General features: G+C 35.4%; 1 protein-coding gene across 2 annotated transcripts in view; it reads left to right on the top strand.

The window, feature by feature from the left end:
* Positions 1 to 23,910, top strand: part of MYSM1 (Myb like, SWIRM and MPN domains 1) — a 34,497-nt gene that overhangs the window by 7,505 nt on the left and 3,082 nt on the right. The window contains exons 4-18 of one of the 2 annotated variants that reach the window (XM_042951806.1): positions 622 to 699; positions 792 to 815; positions 1,674 to 1,751; positions 1,919 to 1,997; positions 5,144 to 5,242; positions 7,029 to 7,801; positions 11,849 to 11,979; positions 13,084 to 13,187; positions 14,625 to 14,702; positions 16,390 to 16,475; positions 19,450 to 19,504; positions 19,848 to 19,898; positions 20,591 to 20,665; positions 21,294 to 21,482; positions 22,424 to 22,556. In XM_042951806.1, coding sequence (XP_042807740.1) covers positions 622 to 699; positions 792 to 815; positions 1,674 to 1,751; positions 1,919 to 1,997; positions 5,144 to 5,242; positions 7,029 to 7,801; positions 11,849 to 11,979; positions 13,084 to 13,187; positions 14,625 to 14,702; positions 16,390 to 16,475; positions 19,450 to 19,504; positions 19,848 to 19,898; positions 20,591 to 20,665; positions 21,294 to 21,482; positions 22,424 to 22,556 — 2,033 coding nt within the window. The remainder of the gene's footprint in view (positions 1 to 621; positions 700 to 791; positions 816 to 1,673; positions 1,752 to 1,918; positions 1,998 to 5,143; positions 5,243 to 7,028; positions 7,802 to 11,848; positions 11,980 to 13,083; positions 13,188 to 14,624; positions 14,703 to 16,389; positions 16,476 to 19,449; positions 19,505 to 19,847; positions 19,899 to 20,590; positions 20,666 to 21,293; positions 21,483 to 22,423; positions 22,557 to 23,910) is intronic. The other variant, XM_042951808.1, reaches the window with a different exon arrangement.

The following is a 23,910-nucleotide window of genomic DNA, read 5'->3' as shown; positions in this document are numbered from 1 at the left end:
TTGTTTTCTTGTATCTTGGTCCTCAGCTCCTAGTACCTAGCGTAGTTCCTGACATACAAGATACATAGTCCATATTTGTTAAGGGAAGAACATCTCAGACTAATCTAAGAGTATTACAATGGGCCAGTTTTAAGAAGTTTGAGAGGGAGGGTCCGTAGCAGATTTGACCTAAGTTAATTAAGGTAGAGAACAACCCTGAATTCTGTTCCCTTTAGAACTATGAAATCATACTCCCCAGTTAATCCTGGACAACCAATCAAATTCATCTATTACATTTCCCATATGTTTTAAGAAAAAATTATTTAAATGAAACATTTAAGGCTACATTCTTCTCTTAGCCACTTCTATCTAATAGGGAATATAGGAGAAGCTAATATTTTTGTAGCACACATTTTGTGCAGGTGCTATGTTTGATTTCACATGTAATATTTAATCCATATAACAGCCTTGTGAGGTATATTTTCAGAATAATTTTTGCAGACCTGGAAGGGTTTTAAGAAGAACTAGTTTAGCTAAGGTTCAAGTGTGATTTTCATGATAATGAGTGCCTACTTAATATAAGTCACCTAAAAATTACATGATTTTATTATTGTTTAAAAAGTTTCTTTAATAATTACACAGGTATTACTTATCTAAAAAGTCACTTCCAGAAAATTTCTGGCTTGATCAAAAGGAAAGTGATAAAAAATACATGAAGAGGTAAAATTAATTTTTAATACTCTTAACAGTATGAACTGTATTTTTAAAAATGTGTTCCTAAGCTCCCTTATTTTCTTTTTCATGTGGTGCAGTCTACAGAAAACAGCAAAAATCATGTATGTACTTATATGTCTTATATTCTAAAATTATAGGAGAATTAAATAAAAATTATAGTTGGCCTGTGGAAAAACTCTTAACCTTGGGTTGTACAAAAATATAAAATCAAAATTTCTTATACAGATGTTGGAATGCCACAAGATAGTTTTATGATATTATTTATATGTCAGAATTTCTATTATGGTCCTGCATAAGCAATTCCATTAGGTTATGGAAAAGATGTTTTCCTAGGGATATGTGGGTAAATGTTTTAAAGCTGCTAATGTGTTAGGAATTGGCTTGATTTCTATTGTCCTGTCAGTTAATTTTCACTCATTTCAAACAAAAATTTAATTTGAATTTGTGGCCTTCAAAAATTATCTAGAGAAATTAAGTATTAATATTTTATAAATATTCTTTCCCTATAATTGAAGGAAATTTGATGTTATTTATTGTTTATAACCTTTCACGTTTGTGGTCCCACAAAGGGTAGACTTACAAAGGGTAGATTTACAATTGCCAAAGGTTTGAGCACTGAACAGACTTTGGCTTTTGTATTTCGCTGAATAAATAACAAAGAAAAATAATAAAGATTAATGGTTTGCTTGAATTAAATTAATGAGCTTCATCACTATTTTATTTTTAATTTCTTAAGGGACTGTGTTTCAGAAGTAATAAATGTAATGCCACAGTTTCTTCTTTTCTTGCTTGATATTTACATAGATTTACATGAAAGAATCAAAGAGATAATATTTCTGGAGCCAATTTAAACACTCATATACCTTTTGGGATTTGGAAATTTATTAACGTCTGCTGCTTTGTGTCCAGTGTAAGGAAGCCTGCTGGCTACCACATTGACTTCCTTTGATGTCTTTTAGTGTTATCTTCACTCAGACCCAAGGATTATGTCTTTTGAGGCTCCTATCATCCTGGGCTAGAGAAGTATACAAGACAGGGTAAATCTGCCCCCAGGTAGAGGCTGCAGCCTTCTTTTTCTTCTTCTTTTTAACTCTTAGACACAGTATTGAATTTAGCCTATGGCTATCTGTGTAACCTTTAGCTGCATAAATATGGAATGTTCCATTTCAGACTTTTTTTTTGCAATTCCTTTTTTTCCCTTCAGGGCACACTCTCCTACAAAACCAGCCAGTTACTCAGTAAAGTGGACGATAGAAGAAAAAGAGCTGTTTGAACAAGGGCTGGTAAATAGTGCAATTTTTAATTTATAGTAAAATAATTCTAGAAGCCAATATTAATAGAATTATAAGGTTAATTTGTAGAGACCAGAGATTTCTTTTTAATGATCACATCTTGAGTCTTTCTGTAGTGGCGATGTTGATAGTATAGCATGAGAGAATTCCTTTTAACTCGTGTCTAGATTACTAAAATATTAAAATAGATTTGGATCAATATTTTAGATAGTTTTCATCCTCCCCCCACTCTTTTTTGGTATTAGTAAAACCCAGGAAACTGAGCTCTGTCTGTATACATAACACCAACTACCTAGATTAAAAGGAAGAAAATACTTATCTGATGTTTTCTCTTGGGGGGAAAAAAAAACCCAGAAAAACAAAAAAACTTGTATATTTGGAACGGTCTGCATAATGAGCTGAGTTCTTTTTTATTCAGATATTTGGCATTGTGCACACAGTCCGAATATTTTTTTAGTGGATGTAGTGGAAGACCAGAAATACTTCTTTTGCATGAATGTTTCACTGAGATTTAAATGTCCACAGGTTACATAATAGAAAAAAAAAAGTACGCCAGTTTCTAATTCTGAAAATTCTCCTACTAACATGAAGAAACTTTTAAGAAAATATTTGGAAATTTTTTTCTATTAAGTGTAGGTTGTATCTTTTTCTTTAAGGTACATGTTACCCCATATGATGCTAATTTTGAAATGATATATACTTATATATAGGATATTTATGTAATATTTATGTGGGACTTATGAATGCAAATTGAAATGTCATTGTTAACATTTCTGCAGATGAGGGAAATAAAATGTATTTATATTTTTACAGTTATCACCATGACATCTATATATTCTGTGATGTCTTTGTATAAATAAATAAACTATCTTGAAGGTTTTATCTCCTCCTGAGGTTTTTATCCTGTACTGTTGATGTTTTTTATATTGGTATTTCATTCTGTTGCATGATTATCATTTTTATAACTGAACTTTAATTGACTAGTCACTTATTTAAGATTGCTGATTGCTTTGGTGTTTTGCCCCTTACTGAAGACTGTGTGTGTGTGTGTGTGTGTGTGTGTGTGTGTGTATGCATGCACACATATACACACCCAATAATGGGTTGTAAATTTTTAGATTATTGTTGACACTGGTGGTAATGATAGTGGCTTCATCTGCATGGCTCAAAATTCAAAGGGTATCTAAAGTTACAGGGTGTTAAGTCCCCCTATCACTCCTGTCTCTGCCTTTAGTTCTCATTGCCGGAGGCAACCATTGTCATCTGTTCTTTGTGTATGCTTCCAGAGATATTTTGTCCCTATATAAGCAAATATATATTTATTTATATATATAGATAGATAGATATCTACTTGTATACATAAACATATTTTAAACTTAGAATGTTTTCCCACAAAACTACATGGAACTATTGGTTGTATTCCCAGCCTTTTTAACCTGTTGATATAGTTTGTTTATACACTGAATTCTCTCAGGCTTTAGGGAAAGGAATTGTGTGGTACTGAATGATGAAGGAAGATTTTTCTTTCCCTTTTTTGGGCATAGAGCTCTCTTTCTTCTCTATTTTGAAATTGGTGAGTTTTTTCTTTGTTCCCCTTGTTAGTGTACCATCTCCAGTTTTCATAATGCCTAAGCTCCTACAGCCCCAATTGTCCAGATCTTTGCTGCCTCTAGAAGTGTTCCATGCTACGAAGTTATTCATTTGCCTTCATCCCACAATAAATATAACTAATTTTGCAGTAAGTTGCCCTCAGCTAGGTGTTAAGAGAAAAATTATTTAAGATAGTTGTTAATTATTTAATTTATACTTACTAAGAATTATCCTAGAAGTACGTTGAGTTTGGTTTTTTCTTAAGTTTATTTATTTATTTTAGGGAGGACGGGGCAGAGAGAGGGAGAGAGAATCTTAAGCAGGCTTTGCACTGTCAGCACGGAGCCCAATGTGGGACTCGAACTCATGAACCTGAGATCATGACCTGAACTGAAATCAAGAGTCAGAATCGTAACTGACCAGGCCACCAGGCACCCCAAAGTACTTTCAGTTTTAAGAAATGTTCATGTGTCAGATTTTCTCATGAATATCAGAAATAAGTATATAATTAATTTATTATTTGGGTCAGGTCTTGAAGATGATTTGCCACTGTAAGTCATGACCTGTAAATGTCATAACGTGACCTATAAATCTGGCCCTGAGATCAGCTTACCTGAGTTGTAGAACTACTGTGAAGATTTATACGTCAAGTAATAGAGTTGACACGTAAAAATTCCTTTTAGCTTTAAAATTGTACTGCATTCCCAGGGGCATCTGGGTGGCTCAGTCGGTTAAGCATCTGACTTTTGGTTTTGGCTCAGGTCATGATCTCACACAGTTCATGAGTTCAAGCCCCACAGGCTATTAGCACAGAGCCTGCTTGGGATTCTCCCTCTCTCTCTGCCCCTACCCCCACTTGCACTGTCTCTGCCTCTCTCAAAATAAACTTAAAAGTTAGAACACCAAATCTAGTTTAAAAAAAATTTATTGCATTCCTTTCTGTACTTCAGAAACCTCCAGATCTCCCCCCTGGGTCTCATTTTTTTTCCCGTCACAGCTTCATTGTTCCCAGGCACACAGCCTTAAACAGTACAGGGCTACAGGAAGCTGTTGGTTGCAGGTCCTATCATTTGTGATTCAGTCTTGTAAGTCAGTTTACTGCCATGCCATGTAGAGTAAAAGTACTATGGGATAGGTAATGGGTATTGTAACCCATAGATCTGGGTTTAAAAAAAAAAAAGATATTTTGAAATCAGTGTCAGAATATAATCAGTTGATTCTATAAATGGGAAATGTAACCTCCCTTTTTTGAGGCATTTGTTTTTTAGATTGGGAACCTCATAATGTGCAATATGAATACATAGTGTTAAGAATATATAAGTGGTGCATCTTCCTTTCGAAAGCTGTAAAAACTAATTTTAAATCATTTTGGTCAGTTTTCAGAAGTCTAGATTCTAATGAGTTTAAGAATCTTAGCTATATATGAGACTTCATTGTGTGCTTTAGAAAATAAAGATGGGTTGTTCTTTTAGGTTTTTCTTAATGTGACAGTTGCTTGGAATATTAAGTTAATCAAAATCAATTTCTTTTCCATTTTGATAATATAGGCTAAATTTGGCCGAAGGTGGACCAAAATTGCAAAGCTAATTGGAAGTCGCACTGTTTTACAAGTTAAGAGTTATGCCAGGCAGTACTTTAAAAATAAGGTAAGCAGGATATAAATATCCTAGTCAGTAATAATAATTGCAATAAAAATTAGTAAGCAAAAGTAACTTTTTAATTGAGGCATTAAAGTCAATGTCTGAAGAAGTTTTTGTAATAAAAGTATTTTTTATTCATAAAGTACGTAACACATGTTTATCTTCTAAAATCTGAAGCATATCTTTAGTTTTTTGAGTATTGCTATTGGAAGTCATTGTTTCCTGGAAAATACCTTTTCTTCTTAAAGATTGGCTGCATTGTAGCTTTTAAGAATGATTAGAGCTTAGGGGCCATAAATGTTAACATGATGCTAAAATCTGTTTAATAGCAGTGAAACTTTTATAATTTTTATGTAAAATTATCTGAGAACTTCAGTAAGTTGCAGTGTTATGGTCTAGTGCTTTATCCTTTCAAGTAATCTATGCTATATTTAACCATGTAGTTTTGATGTTTAGAAAATTGTAATATGTTTTCTGCTTGAGTTCTGGGAACACAATTATACAGAATTTGAAAGGGTCTTAAGTGATACTTGGCTGTTTTCTTTTAATGCAAATAATAGGTTTTACCCTGTATACAAGATTTCTCTTAGTGTCATTTGAGCATAGGAAGTAGGTAATGGAATGGATTCATTATACATCAGTCATGTGCTCCGTCTTTAACCAAACAAAAACATTTACAGGGCAGCCCACCATGGCCAAGGTATTATGGAAGAGAATAAAGATTAACTTGGTTATTCGTACTTCCATGCTTCTCAGACTCAAACATGCACAACATCTTGCAGTGTTAATCTTTCTCAAAGATTTGGGGTGAAAGGATACACTGTGATGTTAAAAGAGACATTAATATGTTATGAAATATAAAATTTTATCTGAATTTTTAGGGTAAAAACAGGAGACTTCGAGTAAATAGCAAGATTGTTAAAAGCTATTCCAGGTTATATGTCCACATCTGTTTTTCTCTCCTCCTACCCTTTTGTTCTTTACACAGTAAGCCAGTTAACCTCAAGTACTGGATCCTGGGGTTCTATTGTGATACAGAATCACAATAAGCTCTTTTTTAGGAGCTGTCATCCTTGGGAATGTCAGTCATGTACAAGATTTTTCAAAAACCATTTATGTAAAGATTTTATTTTAAATCCTTTATACTCATTGACAGTTGTTTTCTTTTCCTTGACTAGATATTTATGTCTATAATAGCAGATATGGAAGATAATTTCATGCTTTAAATTATAAGCTGTATAATGCTGGAACTTTATTAAATGAACCTTTGAAAAATAGTTGTTTCTATTATCGCTGTATTTACCTTCAATTTACTAAATAAAGATATGTGACATAGATTCCTTTAAATAATGAGCTGTTTAGCTTTATAAAAAATGATCAGTGGAAGTATCTGACATTCTAAGAATTAAGCCATTAAAAATATTTTAATATCTTAAAGAATCCCTTTGTATGACAGTTTTTTTTTGTTTTTTGTTTTTGTTCATTCTCTGGTTGATCTACACCAGATTCCTGTTTTAAACTTAAAATGGAAAAACAAGTGTAGTTATACATAGGTCATGATTATTTGATTAATAAAATCACCAGACCATAAATGAGTCAAATATATTTATGGAAATTTGAAATGATGATATTTTACATTTAAAGTGCAGTTGTGAATCAGTCCTTAGAAGGAAAGCACAATAAAGGTATGCCATTGACATGTACTCGGTTTAATAATTGTATTTATCATATATGTACCAGTGGCTAAATTTTTAAATGTTAATATGGGGGTTTTATCTTGATTTTTAATAAGGTAAAATTAGATGGTCCAGAGAAGGGAACACCACATCAGAAGAGCAGCAGTGGTCTTCAGATTAAAAATGAAGATGAAGGCACAAAGGCCTGGACGCCATCAGGTTTAAGGGGACATGCTGATCCCAACTTGAATGCTATAAAAATTGAAAAGTTATCTGATGATGAAGAAGTAGACATTACAGATGAGGCAGATGAGGTGACTTCTCAAGCTCCTCCCAAAATTCCTGGCAGTGATGTCTTATTAAACATTCCTAATAGTAAAAGTCATGAAACCAGTCAAGGAGAATTTATTGCTTCTTACAACCAGGAAGATTCCATATCTAAATCTTCCAAGGAATATTTTGAGAATACAAAGCAGGGTGAAATGGAAGTACTTTCAAGCTCAGGAATTACATTTTGGACTGAAAAACAGAGCACTAGTTACAAAAAATCAGTTGAATTAAATGATCAGAAATGTAATAAACTGGTGAAAAGCTGTGAAAAACATGATGGAAATGGAGTAATAGACGATGCCAGGCAGCTGCCTTCTCCAGAGCTGTGTGAAGTTCGGGAAGATCTGAGTGATGAAGAAATGCTTTTTCATTCTTCCTGCCAAATGGAGGGGGAGAGCCACGAGGAAGAAGAGCTTAAGCCACCAGAACAAGAAGTGGAAATAGATAGAAATACCATTCAAGAAGAAGAAAAACAAGCAATTCCTGAGTTTTTTGAGGGGCGCCAAGCTAAAACACCAGAACGCTATTTGAAAATTAGGAATTACATTTTGGATCAGTGGTAAGGAAGAATTCTATTTTAGATACCGTTTTAAAACTTCTGATACTCTAGGGTATTTTAATGAGGCCTATCGAGGTTTTAGTCATTTACATTGCGAGTGATGCAGAGAGCTTGAACATATGAATATATTTTAATAGGCAAGACTTCAAATTTCTCATAAGGAAGTTTTCTTTGAAAGCTTTGGTACATATTGTCATCTATAGCTATTTCATCCCATCTGTCTGTTCATTAAGGGTATTTGGTCCTGGAAAAAAGGGATAATTTGCTTTAAGAAGCAGTTTCTTAGGACAGTGTTAGAAAGATACAGAAAGAAAAAAACTTGAAAAGGAGAATGTCTTTCCTAGTTTATCATGTACTTGTAAGTACAAAGAGAAAATTTTGGTAACAAAAGGATAGTGTCATTAAATGTGGCTAGATTACAGAAACCTTTTCCTAAATTGCTATAAATTCTTTCAGCTTTGAACTTGTAACATAATGTGAAAGTAATCCCTTCATCTAGCTTCATTAGGATACAGGAATTTTCTGATAGATAAAGTTCATCTTTTGAATTGTCAATACCTTTTATTTGAATTATTTAGTGTTGGGTGGGGCGCAAACCAAAAAACTTCCCACCTTATTAGCCTGAGTGCTCTGCAAATTGAATTTTTCGTGATAGTTTAATTAAGACATTACCAGACATTTATAATTGTTGTTACTGCTTCTGGAGACACTGAATTGCATAGAGCCATCTTTACAGAGGACTTCTGCCATAACCTCAGAAGATTACCAAAGGAAAACAAATAATCATGTGTATTCTGTCTGTAACCTTCAGTACTCACACAATATTAATTTGACTAATTTTTAAAATAGCTTTGTCAGAAAAGAAAGATTTTTGTTCTTGACTCGTGGTTGTCTTGCTGGTGGTTGAGATGGCTAAAAGTAAAATTTCTGGGCAAGGTGGTCTCAAAGGACAGAATAAATATAAGGAACAGCTGCTATTCGCATAGTACTTAATGGTTTACAGAAAGCTTTTCTATGTTGTTTGATTCCTCACAACAGTCCTGTAAAATAGGCAGGTGGTATTTTCTGTGTTTGGGAGATTCTAAGGTCAGGAGAGGTCTAGGGGCCTGCCTTTAATTATATAACCAGCCACTGACAGAAAGAGGACCTGTGAGTAGGTCCTAACTCTGTCAGTCATTTCCTCCATTATTTCACATTGCCTGATTGACACTATTGAAAAAGACCAGTCAGATTAGATCTAATTTTGTTTTGGGAAATAAGAGGATGAATGGCCAAAATGGAAGGACTTCAAAATAATAACTCAAAAAATTTTTTTACCTGTGTGAATCATCCAGTGAGTGACTTAATGGTACTTTAATCAAATTTCATTTGTTGGAATTTTGAATTCTCAATAAGGCAGAATAACTTATGTAGATAGTATAAATTATATGGCAGTAGTTTCCTAATGACATTTGCCTTAGTCATAACACCAGTTAAATGTTGTTTGAGTATTGGATTTAACAGAACAGTGTGAAAGGAGAAAGAAGTGTTTTGAACAGGAACTCCAAACTATTCTCTTCGGAAATAGAAGAGGGGACTGGAGGTGGTGTTAAAAAAAAAAAAAAGTAGAAGAGTTAAAGTTTTAAAAGAAAAGACCTGATTTGTTTGTAGCTAAAGGATCTTTTCCATAAAAACACATGCAACTGACCCCCTGTTTATGGGAATGTTTTAAGATAGTTAACACTGTTATTGAATGCCTCCCGAATGCATTTAAATGTATTTAAGTCATCTCCAGTTCTGACAAACTTGTCCTCATTCTACAGATGAGAAAAATGAGTCTCAGAGAGGAAAAAGAACTTGTTCCAGGTCACATTAGGTGAAGGTGACTTCAGGGTCTGCAGTCTTGACTTGTAATTTTCACACTTCATCTCAGGTCCTTGACTCAGACTTTTTCAGTCTGCCCTGAATGCTTCCCCCATGCTGCCTTTCTAGATCTTGGTGAACCATGCATCGTTGTCCCCTCAGGTCTGCTCCAGGGAAATTAGAGGACTTCACTGACCACCCTATCTAAAATAGCTCACATCTGCCTCTCACTCTCTTAGTTTGTATTCTATTTATCTTCATAGAACTTACTACTACTGAAGATACGACGTTTTTATTTCTGTATTGTCTTCTCTTCCTTCCCTCTCCCTCCCCATGATAATACAGACTTCATATGGACAGATTTTTGTCTGTTGTGTTCATTGTTACACCTCTAGTGCTTAGGGCAGTGCTTGTTCTAAGCAAATATAAAAGGCACTCTTTGTTAAGGGGAAAAGTTGGCATGATGAATCACTAACAGGGATCTTTAGAGGCCTTACCGTTTGTTCAGCACCAAACTAGTGCTGAGCTTTGTTTAAAGTCTTTCGATTTGGGCAGTCTTTAATTAAATCAATACTGTTTTTAGATTGCTACAGATTTTTGGTAGCTTGTTACACCGTGCTCATTCCTGTTTTCTTGCCTTCATTTGTGCAATTTGTTTCCTTTGCTTTCACACTGAAGTGAAAACACTGCAATCTCATCTTTTCAATGGCATTTCTGATACCCTGCCGTATCACAAATTACTTCTTGCCCTCACTGAATGTCTGTAGAATGTATGATTTTAAATTTGGTTTCTGCTTAGGCAGGCCTTCCCTAAACACCCTCTCTGAAGTAGTCTGTGCCTGTTTGTCTCTCTATCCCTTTATCCTTCTTACTGTTTCTTCCTAGCACTTACTGCTATATATATAATTAATTATATATTAATATAAGATTACAAGCAATATATTAATATGTAATATATATTAGCATATATATTCTCCCATTAAATTTTTTTTAAATTTTATTTTTGAGAGAGAGGAAGAGAGCAGAGGAGGGACAGAGAGAGAGAGGAAGACACAGAATCTGAAGCAGGCTCCAGGCTCTGAGCTGTCAGCAGAGCCCTACATGGGGCTTGACCTCATGACCCATGAGGTCACAAGCTGAGCCAAAGTCAGATACCTCACTGACTGAGCCACCCAGGCGCCCCTATATATCCTCCCATTAGCATGTAAGGTCGGGAGCTTTATATTCATGTCTGTATCCTTAGTGCCTAGACAGTGCCCGGTATGTAGGATGCAAAGTAAATATTTGTGGAATAAAATAAAGATTCAATAAGAAATCCTGTTACATGATATGTCTGAATACTTGGTCTATAATGTCTGTATGTAGATCTTGACTTTAACTTCCTCAAATAAGTACTTTAATTCCTTTGACTTTTTGCTTCCTTATCTCTAAAATAAGAATAATAAAATCTACTTTGTAGAACTGTTGTGAGGATTAAGGTTGTGTAACTGTTAGTACTGGCATAAGCACTCGGGAACTGTTTGCTGCTATTATTAAGTTCTCCACTACTCTTAAACTCTATCTGCCATGGTACAATAAGTACATTCGGTAAATATGAACTGTATTATGTAAACCTTGTATTTTTTTCATAGTCTTTGGGCATTTCTTGATTTCTTGGAAATCCTCTATAATATTAATATTTCTGTTTTCCACTGAGAGTGCTTACTCTTATTTATTGGCCTAATGATTAAAAACCGGTATAAAACTTTCAAGCATTTATAAGGTAGCTTATAATTAAAAGATACTGCCCAGCAAAGTGCAAGTGGACGAACCTTAGTAATATATTAAAAATTAGAAAAGTCTAATACCAAATACTTTAGATATGTTGTCAGAGTGCCCTTTTTATTCTTGAAGCTTGAATTTGGATCTGTTGACAAAACCTCTAACTTTAAAATCCTGGAATAACTGGAATCTATGGCATTTCATATGGGAAAAAAATAATAGTTAATAAAAATCACATTATACTTGTAAGTTATTGTATCATTTAAAGGTAATTTCAGGAAAAAGTACAGTTGGGTATTATGTATTAGCATTGTTTTTACTACACATTTACAGATGGAGAGGGGGTAAATTTTTAAGATATTTCAAATATTAAAAGTTTTCCCCAGAAATCTTTTTTCATGTTTTTATTTATCCAAAATAACTGTACTTCCATCTCTTAATTAGGGAGATATGCAAACCGAAATACTTAAATAAGACCTCAGTACGTCCTGGCCTGAAGAACTGTGGGGATGTTAATTGTATTGGACGGATTCATACATACCTCGAGTTGATAGGAGCAATCAATTTTGGATGTGGTAAAAATAAAAACCCAACAACATCTTTTACTCAACATTTTTTATCCTTAGAGCACCCGTTAACTTCCTTGATGGTTAGAATTCAAGCAGATTTAGTATAGATGCAGAGTTCAGAAAGATGCTATAATATGGAATAACTGTATTACTAAGTTTTTTTGTAAAACAGATTTCTGTTGATTAAGCTACATTTTCCTGTAACCTACAGTGAAAATTGGTGGTATGAAAAGGAAAAATATTCTCTAAGTGGGAGAAATAATTTAACAATGAAGCTCTTTGTCAAGTACAAGTAACGTCATTTTAAGAAAAGTCTGATAGTAGCCCATTCAATATGCAAAATCTGTATTAATGCTAGAAATACTGTCTAGCAGTGTTTAAGTAAAGGAAATAATTTATGAGCCTCTACACTTAAATGTAATAAAGGTGCCAAAATATTTTTCACGGAACAAAGTTTCTTTCACCCTAGTTTTTCTCAAATATGCATGATTTTGAATGTATTTTTCACTTTTATTGAATTAACTTGACACAAACATTTTGAAGAAAGTTAATAACCATAGTTGTGATAAGGTAATTAGATAGGTAATTAGAACTTTGTAACCCATGGTTTCAGAAGAATATGTTCTGTCTTTGAGAAGACAGCTAACCAGAAAATCTCCTATCAGAGATTATTTATTTATCTTGTAGAGAGAATTTACAGTCTGCCCTGTGGTCTGTTTTTCATTTCAGTGTCTGTGTTTCCCCAGGCACTGTATCTTGGGACTGGCTGCTCAGGAAAACTAAGGGTTCGCAGCTTCCACAGCCACTAAAAAAAAATGAAATCACGTTTTCTGTGTTAGACCTCTGAATTCAGCAAAGTGAGCTTAGCAGTCGTTTAATTAGAAATTAAATTACCCATCTCCTGAATATCCCATTTTACTGAGATTTCCTTAAGAGTGTTATTAGTTTTACGTGAGACTGCCAAGTAATTGCAGAATTAAGATAGAAGCTTAGGTATAACAAAACTTAGAAATTGGCTTACAACTTCCAGTCAGTATAGGTGTGCCTTCCTATTGAACGAATGAGTTTCAGAAAATAATAGACTGTTTTATTTTTCCCGAATTCCAATAGAACAGGCTGTGTACAACAGGCCACAACCAGTTGACAAAGCACGAGCCAGGGACCGAAAAGATGCGGCGGAAGCATACCAGCTTGCACAGCGTCTGCAGTCTATGGTAAGTGTTCACCTGTCATCTAAGGTGTGCCCCCTTCTAGCCACCTGTTAAACACATGGACAGTGAGTGGAAGAACGTGTTTTCTCTTGTATGTCACCTTAGCCATTTACTTTTCTGGTTTCTATTCAGTGTCATGTTAGTTTATAAGGCAAAAACCAAAAACACCTCGTAATTCGCTGGCAGACTTGACACGGAAGCGTCGTACTTTGCTCGCGTGGCCTTAGAATTCTTGGTTCCGGTTTCTAAGTCTAGTGTGTCTTTTACAGCCATACAGCTAAGCTCCTTTTTCTTTCAGTTACTTTGTTTAGCTAAAAAGTCTTAGGTGAAGATTCAGCTTCTTGGAATAGCTATCTAAACTATTGTAGCCTTTCTTTTTTAATTCTTGAAGTTAGGGAGTTTTACAGTATCTTACAATTTGTGAATCTTATTTTAAAGGTGAGTGATCTACAAGTCTCTTAAAAGGCAGAGTCATAGTGTGATCTCGTTGGTTTTACTAATAAAGTAGATTGGTAATAGGTGAGGTAAATGAAGAAACGTATAGATAATAGGGTGGACATTTTTCTTAGCGTATTTAGGCTGTTAACCATTTCTGCCTACCTAGATTTACTTTTATAAGAAAGGATGTATTTAGATACAGTTGCTGGAAAAGGTGCCACTCAAACACTGGCCTCTGAGCCAGTCTTTTTTGTTTGTTTGTTTGTTTGTTTTTTTGTTTTGAGAGGGAGAGAGTGCAAGCTGGGAAGAACTGAGGGAGGGAGAGAGAGAATCTTAAGGAGCCTCCACCACGCCCAGCACAGAGCCTGACATGGGGCTCAGTCTCACAACTATGAGATCATGACTTGAGCCGAAATCAAGAGTTGGACACTTAACTGACTGAGCCACCCAGGCGCCCTTGAGCAGTCTGTTTTAAAGGCTTCAGTATTGGGGTTTATAAAACTAGATATTAGTAATCTTGTCAACTAATTTCATAATGTTTTATTGTTTTTATTGCATCCACTAGGCAGTCTTTCCCTTTCTGAGGCTGAGATGTAATTTTGCTTCTAGTTTTAATATTCTACCTCTTGCTACGCGTTCTTGCAAGTTTTCTACCACAAGTGGTTGAAAGGGAAGTCATTTTCTTGGTGGTTCTTTTTAATCTTAAAAATATTTTTTGTCCTAGTATTTTAGTTTCTAAGTGGCGAAAAGAAATGAAAATTCAATAAGAAATCCAGGTAAAATTTAGAAAATCATTACTGATTTATTTCTGAGCAGAGTGTAAACTATTAAACATAAATTAATAAAATAAAATTTAGTCAGGCAATGCTGATCAGGGATTACAATATTTTAATGGAGAAATTAACTGATTTTTTTTAAATAATCATTTTGGCTTTGTGTATTGTGCTGTGATTTCCCCAGGTTAATCTTGTTACCTTTTGCTTCATTTTAATCTTACCACAGCGCACAAGGAGACGTAGGGTCCGAGACCCATGGGGAAATTGGTGTGATGCAAAAGACTTAGAAGGACAAACCTTTGAGGTAACTTTGACCGTAGCAGATAGGTCATCACTAAAAGTTGTTCCATCATCTGTATATGTATGTCTTAATGTCACATATATTACACTTGTTGTGTGTGCGTGTGTGTATCCGTCCCATGTTAATTTGTCTAGAAGTCACCAATAAACAAAAAAATAGAAGGCATTGGTGCAATTAACTAGGAGTTGGATTCGTTTTCCAAATTTTGTCTAATCTCTGTATTCTGGTCTCTAGCTCAAGAATATCTGCCAAGGTGCCAGGAAGTTGGTATGCCTAATTCATTTCAGTAAACATTTATTTATAGAATGATGTTCTGATATACCAATTAAAATATTGTCCCAAGCATTAGACATAAATTGAAGTGTCATTTCTACCAATAAAAACTGTGGTTCTGAAAAGAAACATGGGTGACGAATGTGTGTGTGTGTATAAGTTCTGTATCTATAGAATTTATTTGTGAACACCCAGTGCAGTAGAATGGAAAGAATGTGTGAATGTGTACTTACTGGCTTTATTACCTTGAGCAGTTTCTTAACCTCACTGAAATTCAGGTTTTTGTCTATGGAGTGTGAATAATACCTCTGTCCAAGAATTGTTATGAGAATTAAGTGAAGTAAATGGAATAAAATGTATGAAGATTCTAGTACTAGGTTACTTAATAAGCCTTGCATATACCAATTACTCAGTAAATTATAGTTTTCCTCTTGAGTTTCAGTACAAAAACAAAACAAAAAGAAAACGTTCTCCTCTTTTTCTCTTCCCCATTCCCTGTCCCTAGCCTCACTTAATCTCTAATCTAGGCACAACATTAGTAACGCATGATTCCTGCCTAGAAAGAACTTCTATAGTTTCTAGTAGGAAAGATGAAACCTGTGTTAAGTTCCATAAGGTTGATCTTAAGAAATGTCAGGTCTTCCCCAAGGGGTGTGTGTGATGAGAGAAGGTTTCACAGAAGATGTGACTTGAGGGATTAGCAGGACAGTCTCAAAATGTAGAAAAGTAGGTGAGGGCATTCCAGGCTAAGGGAGCAGCATAAACAAAGGTAGAGATGTGGGAAAATACCAGACATACTCTGGAAAAGGTGCCTAGTTATTTGGGCTAAAGTGTAAGAATGATAGTAGAAATGGAATGAGAAGATTAATTTTGTACTTATGTAGGACTTATTAAGTATGTGTCCAACCCTATTCTAGTGTTTTATAAACATTAATGCATCATTACGATAACATCATGACACTGTTATTATTACTATTTTTGTTCCCATTTTAAAGATAAGGAAACTAAAGCACAGAAAGCTTCAGTAATTTGGCCAGGGTCATCCAGTAAGTAGCAGAGCGAGGCATTCTGTCTCCAGAATCTGTACTCTTTATCATTATGCTGCGCTGTCTCCCTGTTGGGAAAGAAAACACAATAGGATTTGATGACTAGAAATGGGAAATAAGTAAAAGGAGGGACTCAGGTGATTCTGAGGTTTTTAAGTTTGGTGTGGCTGTAGATTTTGGAACAATTTTTTAATATATTATCTAGCATTGCAATTTGTTAGTAGAAAGAAGGAGGTACATCTCCATCAACATAGTCTATCCTGTTCTCACCTGCCTTTAATTATGGTGTTAAAGAGTATTCTTTATTACTATTGATTCTGCCTGTCAGTGGCTGATGGACTGGTTGATCAAGTGGTTGTTTTCTGTTTTAGCATCTCTCTGCCGAGGAATTGGCGAGAAGAAAAGAGGAAAAATGTAAATCTGTTAAATCCTCAAAAGTACCAAGACCAACAAAAAGGTATAGTGTTTTACACATGTAATTTTTTTAACTTATGACCAATGATTAGGAATGTATGGAAAAAATACCTGATTAGCAACATATTATTCATATTAAGTTTAAAAATACTACTAGATGGGGCGCCTGGGTGGCTCAGTCTGTTAAGTGTCTGACTTCAGCTCAGGTCATGATCTCACAGTCCATGAGTTCGAGCCCCACGTCGGGCTCTGTGCTGACAGCTCAGAGCCTGGAGCCTGTTTCAGATGCTGTGTCTCCCTCTCTCTGACCCTCCCCCGTTCATGCTCTGTCTCTCTCTGTCTCAAAAAAATAAATAAAAACATTAAAAAAAAATTTTTTTTTAAATACTACTAGAATTTTTGAGATTTTTTATTTCACTGATTACCAGTTTGGAAGAGCTTGAGCAAAAGTTTTGAATTTATAGGTTTAGTGACTATAGGATCCAACATATGTTGTAAAGGGGCCTTGATTATAACAGGTGGTCATTCAACTCCTTAGACATTATAAATAGGTAACCTCATGAAATGACTAGTGCTTTCTTTGGTTGGTGCTGATTGTTAGCAAGGTTTTTGGGGATTTTTCTGTGTGTGTGTGTGTGTGTGTGTGTGTGTGTGTGTGTGTGGTTTTGTTGTTGTTTTTTTTTAATAATCTGTTATTTGTAACATAACACTTAAGAGTCACCAAATAAGTTAAATGTCTTGGTTTTCTGGACCCTCACTTTCTGTAGATGCAGAAATAGATTATGGTTTCACCAGTGTCCCTTTTAAAATAAGATATCTAGGAATGTCCCCAGGTCATTTTCAGTGAAAGAGCCCTGATGTTTAACCAAGTGTAAGTCCCTGGGTAAGTTATGTAAAGCCTTAAGCCTTCAGTGCTCATTCATAAAATAATAACTATAATAGCTAAGACTGTTGACTATGCTTTAAGCACTTTGTATATATTAACTCATTTAATCCCCATAACCACCCTGTGCAGTAGTTAATATCATTCATGAGGAAACAAACTTGCTCATGCTTGTTAGTGATGGAGCTGTGATTTAATCCAGGCAGTTAGACTTAAGAATCCATACTGCTAACATTACATTATATATCCCCTCTCTAAAAGAAAAATTAAAACCTACAGTTGTTGTGAGAGTAAAATAAGATAAACTATGTAAAAAAAATATCGTCATCCATAAGCTAGGACTCCTTATCTAGTATCCAGACATTTGCTTTTCTGAATCTCAGCATGAGACATATTTATTGTGATTTCCAAGTCATTGTTCCAGTTTGTCACAATCTGAATCCAGCTCCACTTTTCTTATACTAGCCTTCATAGATTTGAGTCAACATTTCAGTAAGCTTACCTCTTCTGCCATTGATCACTGCTTAAAATGTTTAACTGGAATAAGGGAAAGCCTCAGACATCATTGTTCCATCAGCCGTACATTGCCACAGTTGACTCATGATTTTTCATCTTGTGCAGAAGAAAAATCATAGTAGATGTCTTGCTTACATTCAGACAAAATATATTTGAATCTTTATGAGTCTGCTAGTTTCTAGCAGATCAGTTCTATCAAAAATGAAATTTAGATTTACTTATCATGACATATATTTTCATGAATCCATTATCACCCTTAGTAGTCCTCTCTTCACTTGCTAAAGGCTCAAAATCAGCTGTTGAATAATCTTTTCCAGAATTTTCTCAATATTCACATTTAATTCCTCTGCTCCCAAAGTCTGCTTTTTTTAAGAAAATAAAGCCCAAAATTGCCTATTTGTAGCCCTCCAATAATTTTTCCATTCTGAACAGTTCCTCCAAAAAGGTCAGCGGGTTTCACATCATGGTTCTTCATTGCTCTGGGATGCATATGCTGTCTTTGTGTTCTTTTTTTTCGTGTTGATGAAGCACTTTTTTACTTGAAGATCTTTCCTCTTCATTCATCTTATATTTCTGAAAAAATGCTTACTGTGTGTCAGGCACTGTGCTAGGCACTTGGAGTACAAAGTGTCTGAATTGCTGACACTAACAGTCTCTGGTAGAATAGGAGCTAAATAGTCCTGCTCTTTTCTGGTTGTGTTAACATGAACATATATTCCTTGTTTTTTTCTTTCTCTGACCATAGCCTAAAGAAACCTTATTCTTGATATCTTCCTCAGACTTCAGTTCTTTACTGCTTAAAGCCTTTCTAATATTGCTCTCAGATTAATACATGCTTTTTTATCTACCCTTGCTTACGTGCCCCTCTTTTTTTTTGTCTTTTTTTTTTAACTTTCTCATTTTTTTTTTCATTTTTTTTTAATGTTTCTTTTTGAGAGAGAGAGACAGTGCAAATGAGGGAGGTGCAGAGAGAGAGGGAGACACAGAATCTGAACCAGGCTCCAGGCTCTGAACTGTCAGCACAGAGCCTGATACAGGGCCCAGACCACGAGCCATGAGATTATGACCTGAGCCAAAGTCAGACACTTAACCTACTGAGACAGTCACCTGCCCCTAACTTTTTTATTTTAAAATACAAGTTTATCATTGAACTTTTCATATACATTAATTTCTTTAGTAGAACCATTGCCATTCATTCAATAAATATTTGAGTCCCTACCCTGTGCTGATACCGTACTGACAAGTGTTTTTGAGAACTTTCTTCTTGAAACTTTTTTTACCATGTCATGTCAGGGAGTTGTTTACATTTTCTTCAAACTTTTTGAAACCTTTCAGTTTAGGACACATGTGTGGGTACAACGTTCTTCTCTTTGGGTGTTAAAAGAAACTAAGGCAACAACTACTTTTCTCCCAAAGGCCTTGTGATTTCCCATTTTTTTTATCAAGTCCAAAACTCAGCAGAGTTATATGGGATGTCCTAAGAAATTCCCCTCGCTTAGTATTTTTCTGAGAATCTAGATTTAGATTATTGATACACATTTTCAAATTTAAGTGAATGTTGTTTTCCTGATCTTGTCATTGAGATTATATTAGAAATGATTTTTTTTTTCTTTTTCAGCTCATTTGATCCCTTCCAACTGATACCTTGTCATTCTTTCAATGAAGAAAAGCAGGTACTATTTATGCATCACTAAATGGCCATAAACCATGACCTTCTGTCAGACAGGAAGTATTTCTTTTCCTTTGTGTGCAAGGCGTATATGTATGTGAAAGATTGGACGAGGCAAGGTACACTATGGGTCAGATGAGTGATGCAGATGGGAAATGAAAGAGAATTTCTCCATGCTAGGATTTTGAATGATAATATTTGTAAAAATCTCTGATTTGTGCTGAGCCTTGGTTGGTGATGAGAACTTGGTGTGATAGGTAAAGAAGAAAAGGGTGGACATTCCAGTGAGGAGGAATAAAATCTCTATTTTTATGCTCCCCCATTTTTTTTTTTTTTTTATATTTCAGGAGCCATTTCAGGTGAAAGTGGCTTCAGAAGCACTTTTAATAATGGATTTGGTAAGGATAATCTATTGTGTTTACTTACTCTGATTTCTATTCTTGTGTATTTTTATTGCAGGCTTAAGAGAGAGTATGGAAGACGTGTATTTTGGATCTTAACTATCCTCTTTTACAAGGAGTCTAAAAATAAGTCTTTTCTTTTGGAGAAAAGCCAAACAATTGCATGTTTCCATATTTTAGAGAAAATAAATTAATGTGAGTTTTTGCAGACTGTTTATCATCATTAACCCTGTTTTAATTTCCTGGCATCCTTTGTCTGCTGCCTTCTAGATAACTGCAGCAAAGCACAACTCCTACCACTTGGAGGTTCCTTGTTTGCACTAAGTTCCTGAGACCTCCAGTAGCTGTGTTGGTTTTGGATGTTTTTCTAGAGGATGTTTTTTGTAGGACTACCAGGAGTGACTTTTACTTTTTATCTTTAGGGTCCTGAGTGAGGAAAGCAAATGGTGTCTTCATTTTGTAAATTAAATAATGACATCTTTGAGTGTTTGGTTCAAAGCTTCTTAGCTGGCAGCGCAGATAGATTGAAATCCCAAGTCTTTGTGTAGTGAGCCTAGTGTCTGATTCCTCTGCTATGCCCGGTTACCATACTTACAAATGATTCTCCTATGTATAAGTGAGCTTTATTCTGATTTTTTGTCAGATGGATTTGTATGTTTGGGCTAAGTCTATTTTGTATTTCTTTTTAGCATGCTCATGTTTCTATGGCAGAAGTGATTGGTCTATTAGGAGGAAGATACTCAGAAGTTGATAAGATAGTTGAAGTAAGTTCTTGCTCTTAAATATTTTTTAAAATCATTTAGTCCTGCTGCCATACCAAATATTTTTATAGATTTCAGTGGATATAATTAAAATAGAATTACCTGTGATATACATGAGAATATGCCAGTGTGGGCTGGATATTCCCAGGAGTAAATTAACATCCCATATATTGAGTACCTGTTTCCTTTTACCATCAAGAAAGAGGGAGCACAGCCAGGCCTCGCCTCCTCATTGCCTTCACCAGTAAAATGCTACAACTACTCTTAAGAGGCCAGGAACCATGCAGCAATCTTATAGTTGAAACTCGGCATGCATCACTTTGTTGAAATTATTATCATAAATAATAGGACTCATTGAAAGACTTTGTATGTGCAGGTATTATATGGGCTGGTCTGGAAAACTAACAATTATTATGGCCTTGTCTGAGTGGAAAAGTGGATTCTGAGTTCCTACATCGAATCACACTTTTGAAGTGTAATTCATTTGCAGGCTAAAGGCTGCCTGTGATACTGTCGGATAAAAGACGTGGCCTAAAAAAAGCCTCTGTATCTATGTATGAAAGAACTAAAACATTAAAGTGATAGAATTAACAGGATTCAGTGTAACCATGTAAGGATTAATCTTTTATAGGTCTGTGCAGCAGAACCATGTAACAGTCTGAGTACAGGACTGCAGTGTGAGATGGATCCTGTGTCACAAACACAGGCCTCAGAAACCTTGGCTGTGAGAGGCTATCGTGTAATTGGATGGTATCATTCTCATCCTGCCTTTGATCCAAATCCTTCTTTACGAGATATTGACACTCAAGCCAAATACCAGGTGTGCCTCTAGGTCTTGCATGTATGCACGTTTTCTCTCCTCTCGTTGCTTTCTATTCTATTATATAAATATACTTTTTTTTTTAATGTTTATTCATTTTTGAGAGGCAGAGCATGAGCAGGGGAGGGCCAGAGAGAGAGGGAGACACAGAATTCAAAGCAGGCTCCAGGCTCCGAGCTGTCAGCACAGAGCCCAACGCGGGGCTTGAACTCACAGACTGTGAGATCATGACCTGAGCTGAAGTCTGACGCTTAACCGACTGGGCCACCCAAGCACCCTCTATAAATATACTTCTAACATTTCTAGCAAAGTATTGAATTTCTAATATTATTTACATCTGGAGTTTTGAAATAACTTTGCATTTTTTCTGACTACAGGGGTAATATATGTTTATTTAAACATATGGAAAATCAGCTATTTTGTTTAGTACAGACAAGCCATCTAAGTGACAGTGATAATTACTCCCAGAGCCTCTAAAAATTGATGGGAACAACTAGTACAGGGACTGGGTACAAGTGAAATAACCAGAAGCAGTCTGTTTTGCATCTCTGGAAAAAACAAACTTTTGTTTTGTTCCAACATTTTATGTTTGATAGGTGTATGTTTTTGCTATAGGCAGCTATTATTACCATATTGATAAAGATTATAGCTGAAGGGTAGTGAAAATAATTTGTAGACATATTCATGGTAAATACAGATTTTCAGGCCAGGTCATATTTTTAAGGATCATTTCTGGTTGGGTTGGGTACATTTTGACCTGAAAAATTTAGAGTGTGGAATGATATATAGTGTATTTCATTTAGTTGCTGTTTGGATGTGAAGTTTTTAACACACTTTGGTGTTCCTTTTTCTCCATTCGTTATTTAAGATGTTGCTATGGGTAAATACTGATTTTTAAATTTATGTAGTCAAGACTAATTTTACTTTTCTTTGAATTGTAGAGTTACTTCTCCAGAGGCGGTGCCAAGTTCATTGGAATGATTGTTAGTCCTTATAATCAGAACAATCCTTTACCTTATTCCCAGATTACCTGCCTAGTTATAAGTGATGAAATTAGCTCAGATGGCTCTTACCGTAAGTTTTCAACAAAAACAACCTCATCCTATTTCTGCCCACATTTCTTTGAATCTTTCATAGCAACGAATTTACAACTATGTGAAACTATGTGATGGAAAGCTTTGCACCCTCAACTAGAGAATTGCTGTCTACATACCATGTAGTGCGGCCTCCCTCTTTCCTTTAGTGATATCCTTCTAGATTCAAGTCCCCACTGTGTTACCATGGCCTCTGGGCACAAGGGTTATATTGTGCAGAAAAGTTAGAGCCAGGCAGCGTGCATGTTAGTTCCAGGCAGGCGTACCATGGAGATACTGCAGGTTTGGTTCCAGACCACCACAATAAAGCAAATATCGCAATAAAACTAGTCAAATGCTTTATTCTTAAGTTTTTGGAGGGAAGAAATGAAATAGAGGAGAACTAAGAAATGAAAAAAAAAAAAAAAAATCCACCTGGGAAAAAATGGGGAAAAAAGACCATTTTAGAGCATATTGACAAAGTATGCTTATATTGTAAGGAAGGACAATCATAATGTTTTCCTTCATTTTTTTTCATGCCTTTCGATTTGCTGGCATTTTATTTACCTGAAAAGTCTTAATATTGGCAAAAACACAGTTGAGAGGCAGTATAATGTAAAGTTAATAACATAAACTGGAGCCAGACTGCCTGGGTTCAGATCCTGGCTCTACTTAGTAATTATGTGTATGCTGATGAACAGGTTATTTAACCTCTCTGTGGCTCTGTGTCCTCATCCAAAAATAAATAAATAAAGGACAGTACTGGCAGCTAGTGCATTTAAGTGGCATTCCATGTAGTAAGCATTGTATAAGTTCTACAGTTAATTTTACGGTGTTGCCCTCTGCTAACAAATCAACTCAGCTTTTCTTTTAATACACTGCAAATATAATTACAGGGGGATCTTGAAGGCCATGTGAAAAATTTCTAAGTAGGCTCATCCTTTGGTCTTTTGCCTTTCTGGCTATGTACATGGCATCCACCCCTTGGGCTCCTGTCTCTGGAACTGAGCATGACCATTTTGACAGGAGTGCAGTTGCTGCCCTTCCAGAGTTCATCCTATTCCCTGACTGGTTAGGTTAGCACCTGTAGGCAGGTCAAGTGAGTGTGGGCCCAGAAGCCAGGCAGACCTGCTGGGGCTTAAAATCCAGGCTCTTCCACTTCACCAGTCTAAGCAGGTTGTTCCACGTGTCTCGGCCTTCGTTTCCTTATCTTTAACGTAGGAATAATGCACCTGCCTTATAGCATTGCTGTAAGCTCAATGACCCGTGTGAAAATAAAAATCACTAGGATGGAATTGTCTTCGTTTGCCTACCTCGGTGTCTGTTTAAGCCGTAGTTCTGGCACCGTTTTTAAC

This window comes from Panthera leo, chromosome C1 (assembly GCF_018350215.1).
Source record: "Panthera leo isolate Ple1 chromosome C1, P.leo_Ple1_pat1.1, whole genome shotgun sequence".
In the NCBI taxonomy this organism is placed as follows: domain Eukaryota; kingdom Metazoa; phylum Chordata; class Mammalia; order Carnivora; family Felidae; genus Panthera; species Panthera leo.
This window is presented reverse-complemented; position numbering and strand designations above follow the sequence as displayed.